Genomic DNA, 24,775 nt, shown 5'->3' with positions numbered 1-24,775 from the left:
GAGTGGTGCTCAAGCCCACTGCAGATGCTGTTAAAATATTTATTTTGGAGGGTCTGGACCCCTTTTTTTCTCTAACTTATCCCTTTTTCTATTCATAGGCATTGTCTAGATCTTTTTTAGGATGTGCTCTGGAGCCAGGTGGGAGGACCCGCTAAGAGTTTACAGCTCTCTCTTCCCACAGAAGTTCTGACACATCTCCCTCTTCCCTCTTCAATTAAACTCCCTCTCTGATGGAATGGCTGGAGGAGGGAATGTTCCACAATGGAGTGGATTAATCTTCCCATCACTGGAGGAGAATTACCACGGGGAAGTCCTGATGTCGGTGTGGAGTTACACATCTAATGCTCCCTGGGATTCCTGCTCCAAAGGTACCTCTAATTAATTCTAAATGAGAAATTCTCCTGGCTCCATTAAAGATGACATCTGCGGGAGCACCGGTGGCACACGGAGGTTGGGAGTTATTAGAGCAGGAATAACAATGGATTATGCACACTCCCTGGAGAGATCCAAAGAAATAAATACACTTTGCTATCACAGGCTCCAGCAAACGTCTCAGGAACAGAAATCAGATTAAATATCAGAGCAGATCAGCTTTGGAGTACAGCCAGCAAAGCAAAGGTGAGACTGGGTAGAGAAGTCACCAGGGAGGAAACTGCCCTGACCACAGGCTCTGTTTGCTTTGGGCACAGCCAAGGGGACACAACTGAATTTATTTCAAATACACAGCAATTATCAAAGGGGGATTTTCACTATTTGAGCAATTAAGAAAGGGCACAAGGCACTGCTCCCGGATATCAGCTTATACAGAAAACAGGAGCAAAATGTTCTACTCTGAGAGCACCACAAGGTGTTACTTTGGTCACAGACCTCCTGGTGCTGTTAATACTAACGGGCAGTCGAATAAAACTGATGTTCACAACAAAGATGCAACCTCAGAGTAGAGAAAACCTGCTAGAAAAAACAATCCTATTTACAGACTGCTTGGTTTACTGCACTTTTTGCTTGTGAAGTTAAAAATATCTGAGAGCACAACTCAAGGACAGAAAGTCTGCTAGACGTAGTCGTGTTTCGATGGGTACGGGCGTCTCCCATCGTCACTTCGAGGAGCTTCTTCATATCCCATGCCCTTCCTGGTCCTTGGGTCAGCTTCATAGCCCGAGCCAGCCTTGTAGGGCCCTGTCCTGTAGGAGATGTTCCGGCCTGAGGCGTTGTAGGACACGGCTTTGTAGCTGGAAAGGAGACACAAGAGGAGCATCAGCCTCTGGAGGGGCTGTGACTGCCCAACATTGCACCCCGTGCTCGTGGTGGGTTTAGGGAGCTCTGTGTCATCACTTGGAGGCACTCAGAGAGCTCAGCCCACCATCCATGGAAAGCTGCAAGTCCCTTTCAGGGTCTTTCATAAACACACACTTTCTTTCCCTTAAAAAAATCATTTGTGGAGTGATGGACCCGCTGCAATAACCGGCTGTGTTGGAGTACAGATTCCTGGTGATGTTACAGCACCCCTGGAAGTGCTGCAGGCCAGCTTGGGCAAGGCTTGGAGTTACCTGGTCTATGGAAGGTGTCCCTGCTCATGGCAGGGATGGAATGGGATGAGCTTTAGGTCCCTCCCAACCCAAACCGCTCTGGAATTCTATGATTCCATGTAAATCATGGATCAGCTGATGCAACCTATCCCTGCTAATGGTCTGCTGTGCAACCTGCAATTTGTGGGTCTGAATCTACCAGCACAGTGCAAATGTCACATTTTGAGGTTGGTTCTCATGTCCTCTGTTCGTGTGTGAGTCACATGGTCAGGGGGGGCAAATGCTCACTTTGGACTCACTAACCATGGACTTCAGGTAGTGGTGGCCTTGGCAGTGCTGAATTAATGGCTGGACTCTGATCTCAAAGCTCTTTTCCAACTAAAGGACTCTGTTTCCATCATCACGAGGACCATCATGACAGAAAGGTTACACATCCACACATCCTGGGTCGGCTGTGGGACACCTGGACACCCCAGGTTTCCTGCAACACCTTCCCACGTCCACCCAGCTCAGCTTACCGGGATTCTTCTGGGATGAGCCCTTTGCAAGCAAGGCACATCATGATGCCTCCCACCAGGGCCAGGCCCCCTGCTACCCATCCAACGAAGAGGGCTGAGCCAAAGGTGTACCTGCAAAACAGGTGTGGCTGGTTAGGGTGTGGCAGGTGCTGTCTGCTGCTGCTGGGACACTCTGAGCACTGCCATCCTCCCTCTGGCCCTACAGCTGTACCCACAAGTCCCACCTGAAATCTGAACCCCAATCTCTGAATCCCTATCTCACTCTCGAGCTGCAAGGACAGAGACATCCCAGCCCCTTTGTTTGTCTCCAGCCCGGACAAGAGGCTCTATCTCCTAAGAATAATCTCCCAAGTGCTGCAACCATCCCAACATACTCCCAGAGCTTGGCAATCCTTCAGCAGCAGCCCTGAGGGAGATTCCCACCATGGAGCATGCAGAGCCAGCTGAGACCCACCTGTTCTGGACGTTCTGCATTCCCATTCCCTGGTACATGTTGGTGGTGGACATCCAGAAGTTTGTGACCAGCATGTTGGCAAACACGGACACTCCAGTGATGGCACACAGGCCTGAGATGGGACAGGAGGACAGACTGAGAGCCAAGCAGTGCAAGAAGCCACCTGGGGCCTCAGGGAAGCATCTCACACCTCTGGAAAGGTGAGTGAGACACTTCTCTGTGGCCTTCAGCACAAAGGGGAACCCATAATATGTTACATTTTTCTTCCAGGTTTGCCTTGCATTTAAAAATCAACCATCAGGAATTCAATGTCACACAACACTATCCGAAGTCAGACCAGGAGGAATCTTTCTCCTGGTGTGTTTTGTCAAACAAATGAGTTTAACACAGAGATCATTGTACAAAATACCCAATAGTTCATTTTAAACATTTGTTTCACACTGAAAAACATGGACCAAAAATTCCCTGACAGAATTTTTTAATGGGAAAACACACTCTCTGTATTGTGAAAGAGGGGATTCAGTTCACAGCCTGTTTGTCACCAGATGTGGAAGACCAGCCTCAGGAGGTGGGAACTTCTTTCATTTTTCCAACAGGGGATGTCTGGGATGGCCATCCCTGACAATCCTGGCAGCAATACCATCCTTTGGTATTCCTCACCAGAGAAATTCACAAAACACTTGAACATGGAATCACAGACTGGTTTAGGCTGGAAGGGACCTTAAATACCAAGGATAGACAGGAGCTGGGGTGTCCAGAAGAGCTAAAGTCCAGAACTTTGGGCAAAAAACCCTCACATGGCAGTTTTGTTTTGTTCTTCCTTCCACAGTGTCCAAGGCCAGGTTGGATGGGGCTTGAGGCAACCTGGTCTAGAGGAAGGTGACCCTGCCCAGGCAGGGAGTGGAACTGGATGATTTTTAAGATCCTTCCAACCCAACCCATTCCATGATTCTAAAATGATGGGTGTAAAATATAAAATCAAAGTTGTGTGGCAGAAGGTGGTTTCCTTTTTTTCAGCTTGTACTTATTGAAGGTGTGTTGAGTGTCTCATATCCCAACAGAAGTTAAGTGTCAGGAATTGAAGGGTTTTAAATAGGGGCATTCTCCTTCCCTTTGTTAGGATATGAATTTAATTTGTTTCTTATCTCAAAAATAATATAGAAAAACCTGTAAGTGATATATTAAGCATTTGCAGTTTTGAGGGAGCTGGGCATTCCTGCTGCCTTGTAGCCTGGTATTTAAAACCTACAAACCAGGCTACAGCAACCCTGTGAATCTTCCTAAAATCACTATGGAGAAAGCCTGAAACTGGAAAAAAACATTCTAAATAAATAAAGGCTATAATAATATAACATGGCAACAACATATATAAAACAAATCAAGAGATATACTTCCTTTTCCATCTGTGGGACTTTTTTTCAGCCTTCCATATTTTGTCCATACAAACTTCTGGTTTCCAGAGATTTTTTTGTTCCCTAATTAAAGACCACTTGATCTCAGGCTGGAGGACAATGCCAGTAACTCCAGAAATGCACCAAGACTTGCCCAGTCCTCAATTCCAGGGAAATGCAAAGACACAGGAGTTGCCACTTACCAGCAACGATGAACATGATGCCAGAGGTCAGGGTCATGTTGGCTTTGGCAGTGTCCTCCATGCTCCCAATCCGGATGCACTTCAGGGCAAAAATGCACACGAAGAGGCCGAGGATTCCCAGGACAATCCCCACGATCATGAGGGCCCTCACAGCCTGGAACATCGCTGCCAAACAAACAGCAAGAGCCTCGCTGAGTGGCTGAAATGGGATTTGTCAGAGTCTGGGGGATTTTCAAAGATTATCTCTGTCTGAAAATAGAAATATTAAAGAAGAAAGCCTTGGGAAATGGGCACTGGATCTACTCTGCATTACCTGGGGCACCTCTGGAAGTGCAGCTGTTTGACTTGACTTCCCAAAGAGTTTGATGGTTTAGGCAGCATTATTTTAGAAATGTTCAATAGCAGCAGTCATGAAAGTCATGGAGAAGAGTTAGTGAGGAGCTGGGATGAGCATGGATTGCTCTATAACCACAGTGGTTCAGAAGGGGCTCTTCTTTCCTCCCCAGTCAGCAATGGAAGCAGACAGCTCCACCCACCTATCTGGGATATTTCCAACTACTGCATGGCTCAAAATGCAGTCCTGTGTGTTCCTGCTTCCCAGTAAAGCATTTGGAAAAGAGGAAAATCACCCTCACAAACATTACACAGAGAGAAAGAGAGAGCATCAAAGCTCTGGCAACCATCTACCTCACCATATCCTCCCCAGGGTTATTTGGAACATCAGTCCTGGATAAATCTGTCTATGTTCATGAATGAAACATCCAAACACCACTATCCTGAACTTGTTCAGCAGCATGCCATGAGCTGGCAATGCTGGTGGGTCAAGCCCATGGGAGCTGAGGCCTGAAGGAGGCAAAAACCTTTCAGACTCCTCTTGGGTGGAGTAGAAAAGTAGAAGGAAAAGTAAGGGGAAACTTGCACCTTTAAAACTGGAGGAGTGGTGGGGGAAAGAGCACTTGAATACCAAGGTGATTCTCTAATAAGGTGGCACCTATCCCATCTTTCTCCAGACCCTTCTCCCCACTTGTGCACGAGCCCCTGGCAGAGACAGGAAGGCGGCAGAGCCCTGGAGGGGTGCAGGGAGGTATTTCAAGGGCTGTTGGGATTTGGCTGGGACACTGCAGCCTCTCCTTGCCCTGCCACGTGCTCCCACAGCCCTGGGTCTGGCTTTGGTGCCCCCCAAGCATGACTGCCCCTCTTCAGAGAAGAGAAAGTGGGCTCCTGATGGAGTGGCACAGGTGGAAAACACATTCCACAGCCCCAGGGACTTCTCTGTCACCCCTGTGCTGGGTGACCGCGGTGCCCAGGGGTGCAGGGGAGCACAGAGCCCTTGCACGGGTTGGGAGAAGGGTTTGTAAACCCTTCCCAGGAGGGTGCTGGGTGCCTGGGTGGCTCTCCTGGCCCGTGGGGTGTCAGGAAGCGGAGCAGAACCGCGCTGGCACTGCGGCGCACACGGAAGCGGGCAGGCTGCCATTCCACAGGCCGGGAATACAGCACCTTCTCCCATCCCATCCGGCAGTCCCACCGCCTCAGCTCTGCTCTTATGACTCAATTTGCCCTTATCAGCTGATAAGGAGTGCTAACGAGCCGGGGGTTTTCAATCTGCCATTCATCAGCCCCCAGGTAGGAGCTCATTAGTTATGATCCAGCAGGGAATGGCGGATACGCCTTATCAGCCCGCAGAGGCCGTTCCGCAGCACCTGATGGGAAGCAGAAAGAGGAGGAAATTTCAATCTTCATTTGTCTTTGCAACCACCAAAGTTTCTCTGCAAATGCTTTTATTTCAGGGCAGGCAGGAGAGGCTGATAATCCAAGACTATGGATGGTGATGGAAGCTCCTTGTCCCCAAGACAGTGCTTCATTCCTGGGTGCTTCCTGCAGGTTCCTGGGTGTCATCACAGGGGTGTTTTCAACCCGTCAAGCAGTGACCCTAAACAAAGATCCCACCAAGGAGAGTTTGGTTCTCAGGGAAAGTGTTCCCAGTGCCTTGGGTGCCCATGGAAGGACACAACAGGCAGGGCCAAGCCAAGAACACTCCACTTTTGCTGGAGCACTGTTGTGAATCTCCATTGAAAGGAGCTGTTGGAAAGAGGGGGAAAGGAGCACAGCGGGACATGACAGAAAAAATTCCAGATTACCATCAGCAGCCATTCCTGCCTCCATGAGACTGAGTTATGCACCACTAAGAGATGGAAAGGACAAGGAAATTCTCCCAGGCCTGCTGTGGCACGAAGACCTCTCCACTTGGCTCATGGGACTTGAAGTGGGAGCTGTTTGGAAAGGCAGCACTGCAGTTTCAAGGGAGTTTTGGCATCCATTGAAAGTCCTCTGCAAAGAGCTGCTTTTCCAAAGGTGAATGACCTCTGCTTGGAGAAAGGAGTGGAAGGGCTTAGACAAACAAAGTGGGAGACTAAGGAAAAGTGGTATCAGGAGCAGTAGGAAGCAAACAGCCCTGGAGTTACAAACCTTTCTTTCGCACACAGCTCTCAATGAGGGAGGATAAACTTGGCTTCCATACAAGGGCTGGTGCTCCAAAACAAGGGAATAGCAAAAGCACCAACAGAAATTGTTTCTCCACCAAAATAAATGCCAATGATGAGGAACCACAGCCTGCATCCCTGTTTTCCAGAGCTAAGGGAAACTGGAGAGTCGTCTTCCTCCCCCGTGAGAGTGGTAAGAAGTGAGAGAGGTAAAACAACTTAAAGTCATTTACATGACCATCTCCTGCATTTCTGTTGCTAATACATAATAAAAAGGTGGAATCTGACTTTATAATCAGCAATGATTGATGGGATATAGAAATTTTAGGGAAATTAAGTGAATTCTAGCAGGAGTTTAAGTTAAGCAAATTCCAGCAGGGATATTTTTTTCTATATGTTTAATGGAATTAATCAATTAAACAGATTCATAAAGATAACTCTGACAAGATATGTCTAGCAACAGAAATTGTCTCTGAGTGCTTTGCACATTTCTTCATTGCCATATTACTTAAAAATAACTGAAAAAAATCTTGATTGGGATAAATTGACATCAAAATGATGGGTCCCATTTCCTTATGGCTCATTTAAAACACAATCATCTGACCACAGCATTATGAAGAGATATAGTGGTCAATATTTTGTAGAGATAGTTGGATAAATCTAATTTTTAGTCTTCAAAATAAATAATCCCATGGGAGAGGTGACTCTAAATATCGGGTTTGCTCTTCCAAATGGGAAAGAATTCACCTGGCAATCCTGAAGCTGGGTACACAGAGACACATTTATTCCATGGCACCCCTCAGAGTCACAGGTCCTCAGCAAAACTTGAGGGCATCCCTGAGGATACAGGGCTGGAACCCACATCACACTTGGATCAAGAGTTGCAAAAAGCCTGTGCACAGCAGTGCATGCTTGGACTTTTTTTGTGATCATGCCCCAGGAGTGAGAAACACTCCCAGGGCCAAATTTACTGCTGGACTGGCAGTGCTGGAATACCCTCACATGCAGTGGGGTGGGAAGAACAGCTCTTTTGGGAATATTAGCAAGCAAACAGGACAGCAATACGTCTCTGCACTCTGCTTCTCTAGGCACTAGCACTGCCCAGGTGATGGGGAGTGACTGAACACACCTTTCCCCTTCATGCCCTTCCTACCCACTGGCAGACTTCTCCCATTCCAGTTCTGTCTTCGGAAAAACAGTACATTTCAATTATTTCCATTATCCTAGAACACTACACAACTGCATGGAGCCCTTTTCCTTGTGTTTCCATTCCAAGGTCAATACCTGGGAGGTTAAACATCCTCGCTCTCCTCACCTCAGTGGAGCTGTGCTGATTTATGCCAGCAGTGCTGCTGAGCCCATGATGCTCACCCAGAGATCCCCCACACATGCACCAGGTTGCAAGCCCCACCGATAACCCCCAGCACAAAAGTTATTTTGGCAACAAATACACCCCTCATAACACTGAAAATGTTATTCCTCACAAAGTGCTCTAAGATACCTGCTCGTCCTTTCAGATGAAAACCGTGCAGGGCCCCTGGGTGACACCTGGAGTGTTTTTGCCCCTACCTGGCAGCCCAAGGATAGTGAAATAGGGCCGACACTCGGTGAAGCCGGAGCTCTGCCGCACGCAGCTCCTCCACAGCCCCTGGTACTGGAAGACGGCCGTGACCGGGTTGTCATACAGGTCCTGCGTGCTCCACGTGTCCATGGCCGTGGCCATGATGCTCCCCCCGACGCCCAGCGATGACACGAGGAACCCCATCACCTGGCAGAGGGTGGTGGACATGCTGTGCCCGGGAGAGCGGAGGTGGCCCAGCCCCGAGGGAGCCGCGGTGCTAATGGGGCACCCGAGTCCTCCTGCCAGAGCCACCAGCACTGCAGCTGCTCTTATCAGATGCTTTCCATTCAGAGCTGTTTGCTCAAAGTGTTTTTGCAAGATAGTCCAGTTTCACTCTCGCTGCCGGGGAGGTTTGTGCCGCCGGGGCGGCAGATAGGAGCTTTTGTCCTCTAGAAGTGCTTGTCCTTCTTTTAAGCAGCCACGCTCTGCCGAGTGTTGGGCAACCCACTTGGGGCTTGGCCAGCCCCCTGGAATGCTTTGATGCCCATTGGGCCTCTCCTGCCTGCTTGGCACCGTGTCCCCAGGGGAATTCAGCACCTGGCCCTGGTCACCACCGCCCCATCCCTCTGCTGATGCCACCAGACAATCTGTCCCCCGTGGAGGTGTCCACACAAGAGGCACAATGACAGGGCTCTGTCAGAGGATGTGGGGCCACCAGCCCAGCCCAGGGATGTGGCTGCTCCTTGCAGTGCCCTCACTGAGCTTCCATTGGATGCTGACCATGGCACAAGCCAAGAGCCCCAAACTGTTCCAGCAAAGCTCCTCCAACTCTGTTCTCCACCTGCCCACATCCCCAGTGCCACCACGAGGACACACTGAAACCCACGTGGGAGGGAGGAGAGCACAGGGACCCCTGGGAAATGGCCTTTCTGAGGGGATGCTTGTCTGTATTGACTGGAGGGATGGTCCTGGGAAAGGCGTGGGGGATGTAAAAAGTGGGAAATGTATTATCACAGTGGTATTGGGCTCGTGGGAGCAGTATAAATCCACTGTGCCACTCTGCCAATGGAGTCAGTGAGGTACAAGGACCTTCCAGGCTTTACACTCATCTATTCTTATCCAGTATCCCCCTCCATGAGGACCATGGAGGAGCTACAATGGGGTTATTACATCCTGGATATTGCTCCTTCCTTCTGGACAACAACCCTCCAGGACATCCCTCAGCTTGTGGGGCTCTGCTGGGGCAGTCAGAGCACAATTCCAATTTGTCTCCTGGCAATCACAGTCCTCTCAGGTCAGGCACAAGATATCTTTGCTTCCACCAGCTTTATTCAAATGCCATCATTTTCATTCACTTTGGCAAGTTTATATCACAGGAAGGGGCAGTTCTGACCTACCTAAAGTTGTCAGCAAAAATAATAAAGTGAATGAAAACCATAGAAAGGAACCCTGAAGAAACAGTGGTGGTAAAGAGCTACTCATCCTCTGTGAAGGACAAGGAATGCTAACCAAAATTCCTGATTTTGGATAATGATTTTTAATAGATCAGGGCTGGAGAAGACTTAGAAGCTGAGACAACATCTAAGGGATGAGAAGGACCTGGCAGATAGAAGGACAAAAATTGCTAATAGGTGGTCAGTCCTCCATGCCATCCTTTGTGGTTCCACGGCCAGAACTGTGTCCCAGTCTAGAAAATCTGGTCTCATCCAAGCCCTGGTGCTCCTCAGCAGCTCTCCAGGATGACTCCTCTCCTTCCCACACCCCAGCACCTGCCTTCTTGTTTCTGGCCATCCAGTGGTAGGACCCACATCCCTTTTTCTGGGCTGAACCTCATCAGAACATGTCAGAGGGAGCAATATTCTTTTGAAACTTAACCCCTATTCCCAAGTGTGTGCAACAGTGCACAGAGAAATGAACCCACAGACTGGTCAAAGCTAAAAAAAAACCCTGGGGAGGAAAAGGGAAGGGGAAGAATTAAAGGGGTGAACATATTTTTTCAGATTTTTTTTCCTCACCTTTTAAATGAGAGGTTTTTTTCTTCTCTTTTGGAACATATGGGTGGTTGCAGGAATACCAGGGGTTGGTGGCCCTTCCATCCCTATATCCACATTTACTTTGGTGGGAGGGGACACACCACTCCTTCCTCCAACCTGGCTGCTGCTTCTGGCCATGTGCAGCAGGAGCTGCTCTCAAACCAACAGGGACCTTTTCTTCTCCTTCTCCAGCATTTCACATCCCAAGCTCTGCTGATCCCCCCCAAGACACCTATTGGAAAGAGGGCCATCCCTGGATGTGCCCATGTCCAGTCTGTCACCTCAGTAGCCTTTCCTTGGGAATGGAATTTTCTCTCGTGGATGGAGATGCTCTTACTCAGGGATATCAAAACCCCAGAGCAGTGGTGGAGCAATTAAAAACATCATCAGAATCTCCAGGTGTGCAGGAAAGTCCAGGAGAACCAGTCTGGCTTTGAATTGCAGGACCAGATGGAACCACGTCTCTAAAGAAGAGAAACCAACACAAGGTTGGATGTTCCCCACTGAAGCCTCGTGTGCTGTGCCCAAAAATGGAGCTGAGGAAGGAATTCTGCTGCTGCTGGTCATGCTGCAGTCCTCAGCTGAGAGTTAAACACCCAGCCATGCTCAGCACTCCACATGCTGGCATCTTTGAAGGATTATTGTGGTTTGAGGGGCTTCTGTTTGCTCATCCCTAAAAGTATTGGCTGAAGTGTCCTCCAGCCATCCTGCTGCCATTTCTCCTGCTCTGACTAGAGCCATACTTGGAAAGAGTGGGCATTCAAAGCTCCCACACCTCCCTCAGTGGATGCTTGAAGCAGAGTTCTGGAGACAAAATCCAAACTTGTTTCCTTCCCAACCCTTCCCCAGCACATTTCCTTTGCCTTTCTCAAATACTCGGATTTTAAGCTTATTTTTAATGTCTGTTTCTGAGCTGCCCATGATAGGGAAAAATGCATTCATCCCATTTTCCCAGATAACAGAAGATCCCCAGGGAGTTTCATCTGAACTGTTGGCTCAGAGCACAACCCAAGAAGGGGTTGGGTGAGGAACAAACCTGAGCATCTTCACCACAACCCTGATGCTCATCTCCAGCCACCCCATGGAGACAACCACAGCCAGGACTGGTTGAAGGATGGGAATCTCTCTCCAAGCAATCTGTGGATTGTCTCCAGTGGCTGAATGCTTGGCCAGAGGGTTTCCCAATCCACGTGGAAATGCTGAGCTGTGCCTGAGGAAGGGGAAGGGCGAGGCTGCACCTGACCAAGGAGCAGAGAACAGGGCTCCCACTGAGCATTGGGACAACTCTGGTGGTTTACCCAAATGAGGAAAAGAGGGGGACTTTGTGACCACTCCCCTGTGCCCCTTTATTCCAGCTCATAGTTGCTTTATCTCTCCAGGCGTTCACTCTGTGTTATCTCAAAACTGGTCCCTGGGCCCAGGCAGCTCCTGAATGTTATCACTGCCTCTCCCACAAAAATCACCTCCAGCTCATGTTTGCTCTCAAATTTGCAAACACAGCTCACACCCTGCCAGCTGCTCACACCAGCCCAGCCTGCTCGGGCCCAGACTAAGCAAACCCACCCTTCTCTTCCTGCCCCTCCACGGTTGGGACCCCCTCAGGGTCTGTGAGTGTGTGGTCCACAATGGGAAGGGCTGAATGGCCTTTCTGGATTCAGTGAGGGAAGTGGGTCATGGAAGGATCCTGTCCCAGCTCAGATCCACACCACTGGGGTGGTCCAGAGGCTGCTCTGAGAGCAGAGCTGGGGAGCATGAGGCTGAATTTGCCTACACATCTATGAGTTGTAGCCCAGCCCCAAATCTCCACAGCCTTGCTCCTTCCTCTTCTGGCCCTCATCTCACATCCTTTAGGATATTTTTTCCTTGTCTCTCATCCTTTCATGGTGTAAAGGCACAAAACAATAAATGTGAAACACGCACCCAGCTCCCACCTCCTCCCACCCTGAGTGTCACTGGGGTTCCTGAGACCTCTCTGAAGTTCTCCATTGGCCCTATCCCCATCCCCACACCTCCCTCAGCTCCACCTGTGAGTGCAAACCCATCAGAACCTCACACATGTCCCGGTAGCATAGTCTCCAGCATACCTGGGCCACCTAAATCCTTCTGCACCCAAAATTTGATCTCAAAAGATTTTAAGCAGGTTACAGCAGTTTCCTGCAGATGTTTCAAAATACAGAGCTGACCTGGCTGGCTAAAAGAATTTCAAACAGCAAACAGACCTTGAAAGAGATTTTTCCATGGCCATCACTGGTGGAGAATCATGACATGACAATTAGCACTTCCCATCCTCACAAATTTTGGGCATGGAACAGTTCCAGGGAGCAGAGACACTGTCACCTTGGCCAGTGGCTGCTCTGACTCCAAAATCAGGTTATTTGCTATGGTTATGCCACAAAATGCTTGTGGGTTCTATGAAATGACAGAAAGCTTTGTCAGAGCATCAATATAGAAGGGAAAAATCTGGAGAACCCAATACTGATGATTCCTAGGGAAACATCTATGCACTGCTGCTACCCTGCACCAGCTAAACTGAAATTTATGGAAAATCTAGGCAGTCATGGTTGCATTCCCATGAGCTCTTTTCCCCACGAGCACTCTAAGAACCTGGACATTTTTTCAGTTGGAGAAGTTGAACAAGTTGCTTTCAGACTGTCGAAGTTTGCCATTGGAAAAGCAAGAATATTCTCTCATTTCGAGCCAAGGGCCCTTTGGTCCAAAAGAGATATCTCAGCCCTTCTGAAGGGGTAAAAAGAGCTTTGGACCTGAGGGAGAAATGTCCTTGGAAAACCTGTTGGAGAAGGCTCCCTGAACAGGTGTGGAAAAAAGACACTGACACAGAAACAGGGAAATCACCATCCATGCAACTGCAGTTTAGCAAAGCTGGGAGAAACTGCAAAATTCTGCTTTGAGCAGAAATCACCTCATGATCTCTACACAAGGTGAAACCAGCAGCCTTGCCCAGCTCAGATTTTGTTATTTATCCCTTATTTGTGTTTCCAGCTATGTCCTCCAGACCATCTCACACCAAAGCAAGGAGCAAAAAACAACAGGAGAAAGCAAAATCAGAACAAATACATCCAGTCCTCCAGTGCCACATTTCACCAGAGAGAAACTGTTTATAGCTGAGCAGCCAGAGCCATAAACTGCCTGGGTAATTTCTCATTGCTATCTATTATCTTGATTTTTCCCCAATCTATTTGAAATTAAAATTCCCAACTAAATTGAAGATAGATGATGGGCAAGACAAGTTTAATCTTTGCTGTGGGAACGAGGGATTGAGGTGAAAAAAAACCTTGGAACCCAAAACTTCCTCAATGTGCTCGGGTCACCTCGCTGCTTTGCCAGAGTCCTATTATTTTTATTCACTCTGGCACTATTGTTCCCAATATAAATTGCCATTGTCAGGATAATAAATAGGGGTTGATAATGGAAATGCTGACAAACCATTAACTCTGGGGTAGTTTGTGAGGGGGGTTTCATGGAGATCAAGATGCAGCACGCTTAAAATAAACATGGGGATGATGCACTTAAATAGTATCTGAACAAGTTAATAACAGGATTTTCAGCATCATTCCACCCCCCTCTGATTGGGGGACCACCTTTGCTGGTGGTGGGTGGGAAGAAATGCCCATAGGAGCAGCTGGGTTCGGGAGACAGAGCCAATCCATAAAACACAGCAGTGGGACGTGAGGCTTTGCTCCAGCTTCTCCGGAGACTGGAAGTGTCAGACAATCCATAACAGGATGAAAAACGGGAGCAGGGAGGGGGTGACTGCAGAAGAACAAGCCCAGTTCATTAAAAAGAAAAGGAAAAATTCCACCTCGTTTTGTAGGGCAGTGCTGATAGCCCTGGTCACGAAAAGGATCATTTGGGACAAAGCACATAAATATTCCTATTCCTTCACACTGAGCCCACACTACTGAGAGTGAGGACAGCAATTTTGGAGGGCTCAGGCATTTACCACCTTTATTTTATGGTTGTCCTTTATTCCATGGGCTCTTTTGTATCACTTTTGTAGGTGACTGCAGTAAACCTGGCAAACGCAAGTGGGAATTCCCCTCTGAGGGCTTCATCAGAAACCCCAATGCTTAGGATAGGATTTCTATTTTTTATTTTCTATTTTTTATTTCTATCCGTGGCTGGGAGGGATCCACAGAGCTTGTGGGATGGAGCTGAGGAATCATGGAAACACAGAACCCCAGGATGGTCTGGGTTGGGAGGGACCATCTTATTCCACCCCAGAGCTGATCTCTAGCAGTTCCTCTAAGTGCAGGAAAATCCTGCTAATGCAGGAAATCCGTCCCCTCAGCATTCCCATTTCAGAATATTAATACCAAGACACCAGACACCAGTCTGGATGTTTTGGAATTGCAAAAGAAACTCCCCTAGTTTTCTTTCTGCTGTAGGACTCAGCTCAGCGACAAAGGTGTTTTGAAAGAATGAAAACCCCCAAATCCCAAGTACTCTGATTTCTTCAAAGATTATAGTTCTCAGAGCTAAACACTGGAAAAGGCTAATTGTTTCTATGGTAGAGTTACAGTTTTTGTCATTTTGAGATTTTTGAGCAGAAGAATTGAGGAAGAACTACAAGAACTGGAAGAACTGCAGTGTCTTGTGGGGAGGGTTTGGTTTTTACACCTCAATTTACTCCTCGCATGATAAATTTAATATTTCTAAAATCATTAAGGTTGGCAAAGACCTCTAAGACCAAGTCCAACCATTAACCCAGTGAGATTTCCCAACCTGTCCTGCCCTTTTCTCCCTGAGTTTTGCCTCGGAAAAGCTGCTCAGCTTTGCTGGCTGGGAGAGCAGGGTGTGAATACCAGCCCTGCACAAACACCCTTCTTTGGGTGTCATCCTTCAGCTGAATGCCCAGGCAGGATCAGGCTCATGTCCTTCTAGGAAAATGCATCTCTGTGCATGAGAGTCCAAGCAGGGACATTCCAAGCCACAGCTCCAGAAGGAGGAAGATGCTCAGGGACATCCCTGGCACCTGTCTGGGGAAGCTGCACCACAGTCAATGCCAGAGACATCAGCTGGGAATGAGGATCCAGAGAGGAGAAAAACACAGCTCAGGGAATGAAGCACTTCTCCAGCTGGTGTCTGAGGCCACAGCCACACTGGGTTATACTGGTTTGATTTGTGCCTTCTCTTGGGAGAAGCAATTTTTGTGCACAATGCCCCTTTCTGTGTGTTTTGGAAATGCCATTTTGCAGAAGTTCTGCAGTGATTTCCTGATATAATTGGCTTCTTCCCTCCATTCTGGCTGTATCAAAGCACAGAGGCCAGATGGGTATAAGAGCCTAAGTGCCTTTTTTCTCACTGTATTAAGGCAAGAAGAAACCCCAGATAATCCTGTTGTAACCTAATTGTTTGCACCCCGAGATACTCTGGGCACAACCGGGACGGGAATGATTCCCGTGGCAGAAAAAACTGGAACCAAAGGAGAATTAGGGAGAAATCCAGCCTGGTGGTGTTAGCCCAAATAGAAATACAGTGAGCTGAACTGTGACATATCCTCTTAGGAAAGGATCTTCTCCAGTGACAAGACTATTAGTGGCTTGTGGTGCCACACAGAGCCACACAGCTGGGGCAGGAATCTGAGCCATGGCACGGGGCATGAATCTCCCCATGGAGCAGCCTGGGCAACACTTCAGGATGCATAATTAATTGTAGATGATTAGCTGTAATGAGTTTTGCTGACCTTCAGCTTGGCCATGGGAGGGGGTTTGCCTTGAGGTATCTCCAAGGACCTGCTCTCCAAACGAGGTGCACCCAAGGGTGTTTTCCTCGGGGTGAGCACCCGAGGTCCTTTCTGGCTGAAATTTGGGTTGCCCACAGAAAATCCTGCAGTGCTCACGTAGAGATTGTGTCTGGCCCTCCCACCTCTCCCCTGGCACCATCGGGCCCTACCTGGCAGCCCCAGGATGGTGAAGTAGGCGCGGCATTCCGTGAAGCCGGAGCTCTCCCGGACACAGGTGCGCCACAGGCCCTGGTAGTTGAAGACAGCCGTCACAGGGTTGTTGTACAGGTCCTGGGTGCTCCACTGGTCCATGCACGTGGAGGCAATGATGCCCCCGACGCCCAGGGCGGCCACCACGAAGCCCATGGACTGGCAGATTGTCACCGACATGGTGCCGGCGCGGGAGCCGCGTCCTGGGCGCGCACAAGCCTCCACAAGCCGGGTCTGGGGCAGGCAGCCAGGCCAGCAGGGACTTTTAGCTGGAGGCACTGCCTACGTCAGGCCAGCAGGCAGGAGAGCTCTGGGTGCACCAGGCAAACCTCCCCCTGCCTTTATCTGTTTCGGTGAGATAATTTCCTCGCTCGGTACCAAGAGCCATTTGTTCCACCTTCTCTCTCTGTTTACCTTCTCCCTCCAGGCAGGGCTGCAGCCTGCACAGGACCAGCAGGTCCCTCTGGAGAGCTCCCACAGAAACACTGGGGCACCTCGGGACACCGAGCACAGAGGGGCTTAGATCAGATGGAACGTAAAAATTATGGAGAGCCTAATCCTTTCCTGGCAAGCATGATGCTTTTGAGCCAAGTAGAGAGGCTCAGATTGGATATTGGGAAAAATTCCTTCATGGCATGGGTGTTCAAGTGTTGGAGCACCAGGGAAGTGTGGAGTCCCCATCCCTGTAGGATTTCACAGATGTGTGAATGTGGCGCTTGTGGACAAGACTGACCTGGGAGTACTGAGGGAACTCGATGATCTTAGAGGGCATTTCCAGCCTAAATGATTCCATGGTTTATTAGCATGGCTCCATCTGGCTCAACCAACACATTTAAGCCAAGGTTAATGTATAAAAAAGGGAGTCTTGTAGCAATGGGTGTTTGGGCAGAGCTCAGGAAGGTTGGGCTGGGAGCCCACGGGCAAGGCAGCACTTGCTGAAGAGTGGAAGTGTGAACCTGCAGTTTGTTGTGGGAGAACCAAGGGGAAAACAAACAAAACTGCATATCCTCATTTATTATTGTTTTTACCCCTCATCCAAATAGGAATTTGGACTTGTTTCCCTGGACAAAGGAAGATGGCAGGGCAGACCTGCTGAAAGACCAGAGCATCCTGAGAGACCCGGCCTTATTGCAGAGAATGTCTTTGTGGGGTAATGCCTTTGTTTGCCCATTCTGCTCCACCCCTCACCACTTTCTTCCTAGCCCAGTTTTCCACAATTACCAACCTGTTAGTGGCTGGAGAGGAGAAGAGAATGTGCAGGAGAAGAGGAGATGAGGAGCCCTGTTTCAGCAGTGTCAGACACACAGAGCATGGAGGGATCAGGGACCTTTGGGAGAAGTGGAGCTCAGTAGGGTGACATTTGAGTCATGGAGGTGGAAGGTGGGGAGGAAGCATGAAGGAGTGGACCTCTGTCACCTGGCTGAATTTACCTTTGCTCAAGCTTTACCTTGACTGCCTTGCAGTCTCTCCCAGAGAGATGCCTTGAGGATTTCCCTGAAAAGCTGCTTCTGAGGAAGATCCAACCTGTTGTAGGAGCAAAATCTCCCAGTGTTTATTTTGGTCCTGCATTTTTTTTTGAGAGAACCAAGCAAGGAACTCTGGGAAGTCATCCCATCTGTTCCCATGTCCAAAGCAGAGCAGCTCTGCTCATGAAGCTCTGGGGGGGATGTCACTCTCACTTAAGATTCCAGAGCCCCAATGATCAATTCCAAAAATGTTGTGCCTAATACCGATGTGTGTTACACATCATTCATTAAATTAATGCCCAAGATTTAACACCAGCCAGGGAAAAGACAACTCCAAAGAGTCCTCAGGTTTAAATGGAACACTACCCCATTTCCCTTTTTTCTTCAAAAGAACAGGGTTGGTGATTCACATGCTGTCACAACCAGCTCTCTCTCCCAGACATTTTTTGGGCCCAGTGACACCCAGTCCTGGTGCCACACCTCGCCTGCTCCATCTCGGGGCTGTTCATTACTTTCGGTATCGGTCAACAGAACTTAATCACAGAAAGCTTTCCCAGTATCACATGGCTAAATATAGAGCCTGAGTCCAGAGCACAAACACACTCCCTGTGTTTGTCACCACCGGGATCTCCTGGAGACGGAAAAGGCTCATGGCAGCCAACGATTGTGTTCAATACATTGACTCAAAGGATAAATTCACCTGGCATTGGAAGGGCTGGGAAAAGCGTCTGCACGTGGTACACGTCGATCCCGGGGTGGGGAGTGCAAGATGCCTGCAAAGGGACAGATTTTGTCCAAATTATCACCCATTTATTTCAAAATGTGCCAGTGTACAGCAGGCACAAGAGTAGGGTCTTGGTGTGTGAGCAGCAGCATTCCCAACCAAAAATTCCCTAACATTAATAAAAAGGATAGTTTTCTTCTCCGGGAGGATCTCACAGAGAAAATAGCCAAGGACTGAACTCCTTCAACCACCTAAACTTGATGTGACCTGGGTAACTCATCTCAGTTATCTCACACAACAGGGGGACAGCAAGGACAAAGCCTGCCTGGGTGTTTTTCCAAGGAATGGCACCAAAAGCTGCTCCAAGTCCCTCCAGCTGTGCCCACTGCCCATCGCCGATTCTGTGACTGCTTAAGTGGGAAATTACACCTGTTAAAGAGTAGAGTTGGTGCTGTTCCCTGGGATTTAAGTGGTTCAGCCTCACTTTACCCTTGCTGCTGCCGGTGGGAAGGGGACCCCTCCCGGGTGTTCCCTGGAGCCATCAGCCCCTTCCCACCTGCAGGGTCCACTCTACCCCCAACACATCTCCTCACCACCTTCACAGCCACACCCAACCTCCTGCTCCCAGCACGGCGGAGAAGATTTCTCTCGAATATGGGATTTGTCCCTGCCAAGGAGGACGCCTGGACTGCCTAATTATTTTATTCATAAGCCGGCCGTGCTCTCAAAGACATCTGGGTGACCTATCTAAAGCAAAGAGAATCCCTCACCCCGGAGGAGCCCCGCTCCTCCTGATCCCCCCCGGGAGCCGGGCTCGGGTGGCGGAGGAGCTGCCGGGGGAATTCTGCGGAGCCGGACAATGAGGAACACATTGACAAAGTGTTCACATTATTGGCTGATGGGTCTGCATCAGTCACTCATTCACAAGCACAAGGTCTAAATTGCAGAACCAATTAACGGCACTAATAGCCCTTGCCTGAATTAATCTTTGAGACAAAAGAGGAGAGAAGTGGAAGAGCTATTAGCAAATCAAGCTGTACCATCCCTGCTTTATTGCAGGAATCTAAGTGTCTGTATTTGGCTATTATGAACTGACTGCAATTACAGCCCTCATTTAAAATGATTAAGTGGTTATAATTATTTTTCAATTAAAACTTAGATCTTCCATTTATACAACATTGCAGGCTTCAATTAAAGTCCTTTTTCCTCCTTTTTTTAATTTTTTTTTTTTTTTTGAGGAAAAAAGTAGCACTGTGCCAGAAGACTCTTGCATCTCTTCCGGCCATTGAAAGCCAAGTAACATGGTAATAACACCTTTGTTTGCATCCCTCCTTCCTGGCCTCCTGAACTCCTGCGTGGCCCAGGAGATAAACTGCCAGGCACAGCACCTGCCAAAGGTCAGGAAAAACGAGCTTGGAAAGCTCTACAAGCCTCAAAATACCCCTGAAATCAGGTAAACCCACCTGGAACCGTGGCTTAACCACTCTCAGGGCTAAGCAGTTATTTATAAATAGGAGTTATTTATAAAAGGTTTGGGAGGCTGGAGGGTTCTCAGTTGGTCTGGGGCTTTTGGAAAGAGCAAGACCACTGGAGAGCAGAGAACTAGGAGGAGCGTGGCAGTATATGAGCTCAGGAGAAGTTTTTGCTAAGCCTGGTTTTAAACACCTGAGGAGAGAAAAGCCAAGATCTTCGTGAGAAATTAAGCTCAGTGAAAACTTTCTCTAGTTTTATTTTCAAAATGGCATTTCCATTTCTAACTGTGCTTTCAAGAATGAGAAGAGGTTTGAAAGAGGGAGAGGAGAGGGAAATTTAGAAAAAATGTGATGATCCAGACAGAATGTATTTTCCTGTGATTTTCTTTTTTTTAAGCAACATACCACCAAAAATTATTTATTATTTTCATTACCTACATGAGGTTGAAGAGCTCTGATAGTGTTGTTTGGTCACCAAGTTTGACTTGACAGGGTCAGTCATGAGAGACTGCCATAAAAGAGCGAGACCACACCAAAAAGTCACTCCTTCCAACATGATGTGACCTCCAACATGGAAAGGCACAGCCAGCTTTGTCCCAGAAATGCCGGGCACACCAGGAAATTCAGAGAGAGAGGATATTTTGCAATTCTTTGGGAGGGCAGGGCGGAGGGGGTGACTCAGAGAGGCGGGAGTGTCACCCTGCTTGTCCCAACACATCACAGCAACACCCACAGCTTCCTGCTCTCAGGGTCTTCACGGAGCTGGGAGCAGCCCTTTCCCTGCACAAGCTCAGGAGCTCCACCACGACAGCTCTTTGGACAAGTCCAAGCAGGAGCAGCTTCTCAGGAAGGGTGAACTGCACACAATCTCTGAGCTGCTTCTCCCCTGCCTGTCCCCAGGAGGAGCTGGGGGAAAGGTGTGGGCAGGAGGAGATTTTGTCAACCACAAAGAGTTCAGCAGAATCATGAATCACTGGTTGTTTCCCTGATTTGTGTTGAGGAGCAGCAACACTAAAGGTCCTGCTGGAAGATTTAGGGAAACCCTTTTTCTGTCCAACCTCAACTCAGCTCTGCAGCCTTTTGTGTTTCTGACAGGGATTTAAAGTTGCCCCCACTGAAGGGTGCCCAGCTCAGGTGCATTCAGGAGGGAGTTCCAGGGGCTGCAGCACCCAGAGCTGGCACCTGGACACACGGACACACCAAGATGGGAGGGCTTTTGTCAATGTGTCTTCTCTGGATCATGGAAACACAGCATGGTTTGGGTTGGAAGAAGCTCATCCAGTCCAATCCCTGCCATGGGCAGGGACACCTTCCACTATCCCAGGCTGCTCCAAGCCCTGTCCAGCCTGGTCTTGGACACTTCCAGGGATGGGGCAGCCACAGCTTCTCTGAGCAACTTGTTCTGAGCTCTGTTGGTGCTTGGGAACAGGAGATTTGAGAATAAATCAAGCCACTATTGGGAGACAACCCAGACACAGACACCTATGAGCAAAGCCTGGCAAGGAAGGACAAGGACCAGGCCCATGTGTCACTGACACCATTGCAAGGTGCAATTAACTGCAATTAAACACATTCCTGAGCAGTGGGTCTCCTGGAACAGCACTTTCCAAGGAAGAATGTAAGTACTGCCCAAACTCGTGTGTGTATTTAGCTTTCACTCCATGGCTTTGAGTGACAACAAGAGTGGTGTGATCCCAGCAGTGCTGGTATCCTCGATGGAACACGGGGGGATAATCCCAGGGACGAGCTCCTACAGCCACACAGGGCATCTCCATAACCTCCTCATCCAGAAATGGATGCTCTTGCTGCCAGCCAGCCTCGTTTCCTTTCTTTCCCAGGTTTGGATGGACAGGCTTTTCCCACCTGCAATCATTTATTGATCACTTTATGTCATTTTCCCTCCCACATTTGTATACAAATAACACTTTTGCTGTCGTCCTTCTGGGTGACACAGGAGTTATCCCTTCATCCCTGGAAGTATTCCAGGCCAGGCTGGACAGGGCTTGGAGCAACCTGGGATAGTGGAAGGTGTCTAGTGCAGGTGGTGAAGATCAAGAGGCTGTTTAAGGCCCCTTCTATCTCAAACCACTTGATGATTCTGTAATGTCACTCCATTAATCATATTCACTGATCTTGTATTAGTTACACAACTTCAACCCCATCCAGTCTACAATGGTTTATTATTATTATTATTATTATTATTATTATTATTATTATTATTATTATTATTATTATTATTATTATTATTATTATTATTATTATTATTATCCCTCGCTACCCTCTTGTGCTGATAAACCACTGAGGGTGAATATTTAATTACTTAAAAGCCAAGAAAAGCAGGTTAAAAGCCAAGTGAAACTACAGAATCTTGTTTGGGGACACTCAGACTTCACCAGCTTCAGTGAAGGAGGACTTTTCTGGAAAAGCCCCATTTTAGACACAAAATGGCTTCAGAAGTGGAGTCACACTGCTCCTCAAATATCCCAAGGCATTCTGATGTACTGAATCCTGCCATCTTCATTTATTTTCATACTGAAAACAAGCCATGGAAGAGTCTTCTGTTTGTGAGAGGTAGAGCTCAATAAAATAAATAAATACATATTATATAAATTCAAGTATATAAATCTGATGTGCAATGGTCACACCTGACAAATCAGATCAGTTTTGGGTGACAGAGAACTGATGTTTTTCAGTTTCTATGTATTGAAGAAATCACAAATGGTTTTTCAATCCCAGGATATGGAAGTTGATGTTGGAAAGTTCTGGAAGCACAGAGGCTGCAGGGAGTCCAGAGCTGGAGTGCTCTGGTTACCACATCCAAGGCAGGAGCAGAGCTAAGGCTGAACTGAGATCAGGGATGAGGTTGTCATTCTCTACTTTCCAGGATACAAAATGGTTTTCCCCATGGCTCACACGAGACACAATTCTATATCAGGCTCATCCACATGTCCTGGGGCTCTACTTCTCCAGGATTTCCCAGAACCATGTCCTGATGCTTTACTTCTCCAGGATTTCCCAGAAACACACCATTTTTCATCCTCTTGGTCACCACCAAAAAACTTCCACTGGACCCCCCCCCAGCCATCTCTCAGCTCAAATCCACCTGAGCCATCCCAGGACCAAATCCTAATCTTCAGCCTTCTTGGAAAACCTTCTCTATTCCCAAATCTCCCTTTGCAGCATGGATTCCCACCAAAGCAAGAAGTCTGAAGAGATTCCCTGGGAGGTGATTCCCAGAGGGAAACCAGAGTGGGCACAATGACATCCCAGCTCCTCTCACCCATTCTCAAGATCCCAGCATGGATCAGTGCTCCTGCTCAGCCAGGAGCTCCCCAGAGGAGCAGCAATGACACCTGCAGCTCCATCCCACCCCTGGAATGCCACAGCCACGAGGTGACCTACTGGAATGCCATCACGTGCCAGTCCCATCATTCTTGCACACAGAAATCCATGTTAAACTGCTCCAGCAGGAGCAGATCATTGTGGGGGGAGGCAGGAGGGTGATTTTTACCATCCAAAGCCCAAACAGATGGCAAATTCCTGTGTCAGGCTTTGTGGCCAGAATCGAAAGGCTCAGGCACATCTGTCACAAACAGCATTCCCAGCCTTTCCTCTCCAAGCCTTTGTTTGCTTCTCATTGCTTTGACACCAACAGATTCCCCCTGGAAATTCAGGAATTGTGCTTGCACATAATACAGCCCACAGCTTTCCCAAGACCTAAAGCCTGGCATTGAAGTGAACAATTGTGTGTCACCAGTTGGTTTGGAAGGACAAAATTTACCCTGGCAAGACTCTCCTGAATTGAGGGGCAGAAAGAGAGCATGGGCACTCCTCTAAATCACCCCCTTATTATTATTTTCTTGTGTTTCCTTCTTACTCCCTAGTAAACCTGGGTGGCTGAAGCCCTCTCAAGGTGCCTTTCAATCAGTTTCACAGGGCTCTGTACAGAGGGGAAAACAAACAAGGAGGGGTTTTCACGACTCTGATTTTAGGATGAATGGAAGAAATGAGGGTGGATGTCCCTGCAAGGCTCCAGCAGAGCCCACTGGGGACAAGGGACCAGCAATCAACCCTTCCACCATCCCCTGGCTGAGTCAGGGGTTATTGTCCCTCTCTGGGTCAGCTTTCTCCACAGGCCAGGAATTCCAAAGCCATGGTCATGCTTGTGCTGCAAGAGAAGGAAAAGTCCTCACCCAGAAAGAAAAGAAGTCCCCAGCTCATTAGGGGTTGTGCTTGCAGATCCTTTGCATTGCATATTTGCATTTTAAAATCATTTGTAATTAAGCTTTTTTTTACTTAAAGCATTCACTGATGTTCTGTGTAGGTAGAAAAGAAATTCCCAAAGAAAGTGTAGTTTCACCATAGAAAAATCCATTTCCCCTTGTTTTGTCATGTCTGTATCCTTTGCTGATGACTGTTGCTCCTTCAAGAAAAGTAAGTATTCTTTTTTTTTTTTTTTTTAATAAAATGCTCAATTTTCTCTTTATAAAATTCTTCATCTGAGTTTTTTTAGGTAAACTTTTCTGGAAAGTCAATCAAAGTGGGGCTGGCACATAATTCCAGGGAGGAGATTTGTCTGTGCAATTCTTTAATGCAAAGGCTGCCTGAACCCCCATTTCAAAGCCTTAGGGTGTTTAATGCACATCCTGTGTTGATTTTACAGAAAAAAAAAACAAAAAAGAAAAAGAAAAAAAAAAACATAAAAAGGACAGGAATGTCAGTCAAATTATTTCATTTGTATTGGAGAAACTTCCCTCCTCAGGTGGGAATTTCAAGATTTGTGCAGCCTGTTCTCCTCCCAGGTACCTTCTCCCATCTCCTCCTCTTCACTGAGCAAACCAGGGTAAAACTCCAGAGTCCCCCCCTGGCTTTTCCTGTTCTTTTCTCCCTATTTTCCTCTTTTTCTTCTACATTATTTTTTCAAGTGGTGGAACTGCTAAAAACCTCTACATCCAAAATAATAGCAAAGTTTCTCCTGCAGGAGAAAAAAAAAA

General features: G+C 48.0%; 1 protein-coding gene across 2 annotated transcripts; it reads right to left on the bottom strand.

The window, feature by feature from the left end:
• Positions 1 to 1,051: 1,051 nt before the first annotated feature.
• On the bottom strand, positions 1,052 to 16,299 carry CLDN18 (claudin 18). Of its 2 annotated transcripts, none has more exons than XM_014870504.2 (5): positions 16,080 to 16,299; positions 4,093 to 4,257; positions 2,499 to 2,610; positions 2,045 to 2,155; positions 1,052 to 1,229 (listed from the first exon to the last, which is right to left on the bottom strand). In XM_014870504.2, the coding sequence occupies exons 1-5, from the start codon at positions 16,297 to 16,299 to the stop codon at positions 1,052 to 1,054; spliced, it is 786 nt and encodes a 261-aa protein (XP_014725990.2). The 2 variants fall into 2 exon arrangements, with proteins under 2 accessions (XP_014725990.2, XP_014725989.2); XM_014870503.2 differs by lacking the exon at positions 16,080 to 16,299 and adding an exon at positions 8,142 to 8,361.
• Positions 16,300 to 24,775: the final 8,476 nt, after the last annotated feature.

The sequence above is a fragment of the Sturnus vulgaris genome, chromosome 10, assembly GCF_052056855.1.
Source record: "Sturnus vulgaris isolate bStuVul1 chromosome 10, bStuVul1.hap1, whole genome shotgun sequence".
In the NCBI taxonomy this organism is placed as follows: Eukaryota; Metazoa; Chordata; class Aves; order Passeriformes; family Sturnidae; genus Sturnus; species Sturnus vulgaris.
This window is presented reverse-complemented; position numbering and strand designations above follow the sequence as displayed.